The sequence below is a fragment of the Pundamilia nyererei genome, unplaced genomic scaffold (genome assembly GCF_000239375.1).
Source record: "Pundamilia nyererei isolate P.nyererei 1_Seehausen unplaced genomic scaffold, PunNye1.0 scaffold00128, whole genome shotgun sequence".
NCBI lineage: Eukaryota > Metazoa > Chordata > Actinopteri > Cichliformes > Cichlidae > Pundamilia > Pundamilia nyererei.
Window position 1 is genome coordinate 220,295 of NW_005187529.1, and position 2,875 is coordinate 223,169.

At 39.4% G+C, this 2,875-nt stretch overlaps 1 protein-coding gene across 1 annotated transcript; it reads right to left on the reverse strand.

Moving 5' to 3' along the window:
* Positions 1 to 100: 100 nt before the first annotated feature.
* LOC102194355 (C-C chemokine receptor type 1-like) lies at positions 101 to 2,371 on the reverse strand. The gene is made up of 3 exons (XM_005743203.1): positions 2,365 to 2,371; positions 1,213 to 1,362; positions 101 to 1,002 (listed from the first exon to the last, which is right to left on the reverse strand). Exons 1-3 carry the CDS (start codon positions 2,369 to 2,371, stop codon positions 101 to 103), a joined length of 1,059 nt encoding a protein of 352 aa, XP_005743260.1.
* Positions 2,372 to 2,875: the final 504 nt, after the last annotated feature.

The window sequence follows — 2,875 nt, forward strand, 5'->3', positions numbered from 1 at the left end:
TATGTGGCAAAGTGACAAACAAACAAAACTAACAGGAAAAACACTGAAACTGAACACTAAAACATTCATGCCAAAAACAATTACAACTGCCCTCCACCTTCTATAGTTTAAAAGAAGCAGAGGTGACTTCAGAGCCCCTGGACATAACTGAGCTCCTCCTGAATGAGCTGTCTGACAAATATCTTCCATAAAAAGGCACAAACTTTTTCAGCAGCTGCAAGGCTCGTCTCATAAACTTCTCTCCCACAAATGCATAAATGATGGGATTCAGACAGCAGTGAGTGTAAGCTAAGGCCTCGGTCACTGTTTTTGACAGCCTTATATTTTTGAACCAGGTTATATTATTGTGGACTATTTCTCTTTTCTGAAGAAACTCCAGGAAAAGGGAAATGTTATATGGAGCCCATAGTAAGAAAAATGCAAGCACTATGCAGATGATCAGCTTGACGATGCGGTGCTTCTTTGCAGTCCTCATGCTCAACAGCGTGGGAATGATCCTGGAGTAGCAACCTACCATCACCAGCAAGGGAATGATGAGACCCAGCACATTTATAGTGAACAGGCTGTAACGCTCCCAGACTTTGCTCTCCTCGGGATAGTCACACTCCACTCTATGGGATTCCTGTCCTATTGCCTTTATGAAGATAAAATCCGGCAGAGACACAAACAAGCTCAGCATCCAAACGAGCACAGTCAGAATGATGGAAACCCTCTTTGTGCGATAACGTGCAACCCTGTGAGCGTGCACGATGATCATGTAGCGCTCCAGCGTCATGACAACCATGAAGAAGATGCTGCTGAAGAAGCCAATGTGGTGAGACCCGGAGATCAAACGGCACATGAAGTCTCCAAAAGCCCACTGACCGACCCTGGCGTTGTGAGAGTAGAAAGGCAGCGTGAAGACGAAGAGGAGGTCAGAGAGAGCCAGGTTGAAGAGGCAGATGTCTGTCAGGTTGCTCTGATACCGGTGCTTCACCAGGACACACACCACTAGCCCATTACCTTTGGAAGAAAAGACACAATAAGTGTACCTGTCACACTGTTACATGTTGAACAGCATTCTCTCTCTTTTGCATTTCATCTGTGTCTCACATACACACACCTACATGCATAGGTAAAAATTCTCAAGTTGGAAATTCCCAGAAAAGGAGGTCTGTGCAATGTGTAGAAACTCATAATCTCCACAGCATACACACAAGAGGACACACCCACCTATGAAGCCCATGATGAAAACCAAACTGTAGAGAGTGGTGAGAAACACTTTGTTAAAGTCCTTTACATCACTTAGGTTGGTAGGAGAAAGGTCTGTGTCGTTAGAAAACTCATAGTAAAATGAATAATCATAGGATGTGGTGTTTTCTCCTGCAGAAAGAGAGAGAAAGATTTGTAATTAACATTATTATTTATATTAATTTCAGCACAGGCTACGACAAATAAGATGCAGTATATCAAAGACTTCTTTACTGCTTTAAACACATGCTACCGTTAGAGGTTAACTGGATTTATTTTTGAATGCTCATTGCATCAAAGTGTTAGGTTTGGTTTCGTAATGCCGTTTCAACCCTTATCAAGTGCAGCCTGAATTTCCAACCTATTGCTGATGACATGTTTCTGTTTTAAAGGAGGTTTTCCTTTGCTATGAGCACCACAAATAATCCATACACGTCTGCTGGTTTGGCCCCCCAGGGAGTTGACAGTGGGGGTGATTTTGCCACCTATTGGTGCTCATTGGTACTCCCTCCTTGGGAACATCGTTAATCCATAAAATGCTTCTTCTTTTTTTTTTTTTTTTTTTTTTACAAAAATAGGATTAAAATCTTCTTCACAAAGTCTATGATTTAAACCTGCACCATTATTGTAACAGATCTGATAACTGGTTTTGTTGGGATTCAATTTATTACACGAGGATGGTATTCCATAATAAACCTACGACCAACTATTGGGTTTGTTTATCTGTGTTATTGTAATTTTTAATGTAAGCATTGTTTTGGATGTGATGAAAGGTTTTAACACTATTACCATGATTTTACAATATTACCATTATTATTCTGAAAGTAGCAGATACATGGATGGAGATAACAGCACTTGTAAAAGTTGTATTAAGGCATTGTGGCAGTGTTGTGTTGTTTTTAACTACTATTAAAAAAACAACAGTAAAAATAAGATCTCTAGATTAAAGATGAAATTAGAAATCATGAAGTAGCTTTGACATAATTTCAGTCACAGCAGTTGGTTTTAGATCTCTGTGACAATGCGTGCAGCTTTGAACACTACACTTTATAACCCAAGTAAATTTCCAAGAGCTCTGTAAAACATGACACTTTAAATAGTCTAAATTGTGGATTAATGTTGAAAGATAATTACCTGACATTGTGATATCTCAGTGAAGGCTCTTCCAACCAGGTCAAGTCAGGAATTACACTTCAAGGCTCCCTTTCCCCGTTTACTGATGTGATCCCTTTAGATGTGCAGAAATGAACTAACTATCAAAAGTTCTGCAGTCCGCTAATGATGAGAACAGAAAGAGAAAAAAAAAGGTGTTGTTTCCTGTACGTCCCCAAGTCTGATCTTTATCAGGAGTCTGCTTGAAATCTAGATTGACAGAAAATGGTTCAAAGCACAACACAGCAAATGGTGACAGAAATTTCTACTTTGACTAAATGACTGCTGGTTTTTGCCAAAAGTGACAGAAAGTTTATTTTTATTGTTATTGTTACTATTTTTATTTGTTTTTCCTCTTGGACTCATTAATGTACACCACTGCTACATATTATACACTTTGTACTAACAGGAGACTTTAGCCATTATGCCTCACTAATACTGTGTTGGACCCACTTTAACTTTCAACAGGTGCTGCAAACACTCCTCAGTTATT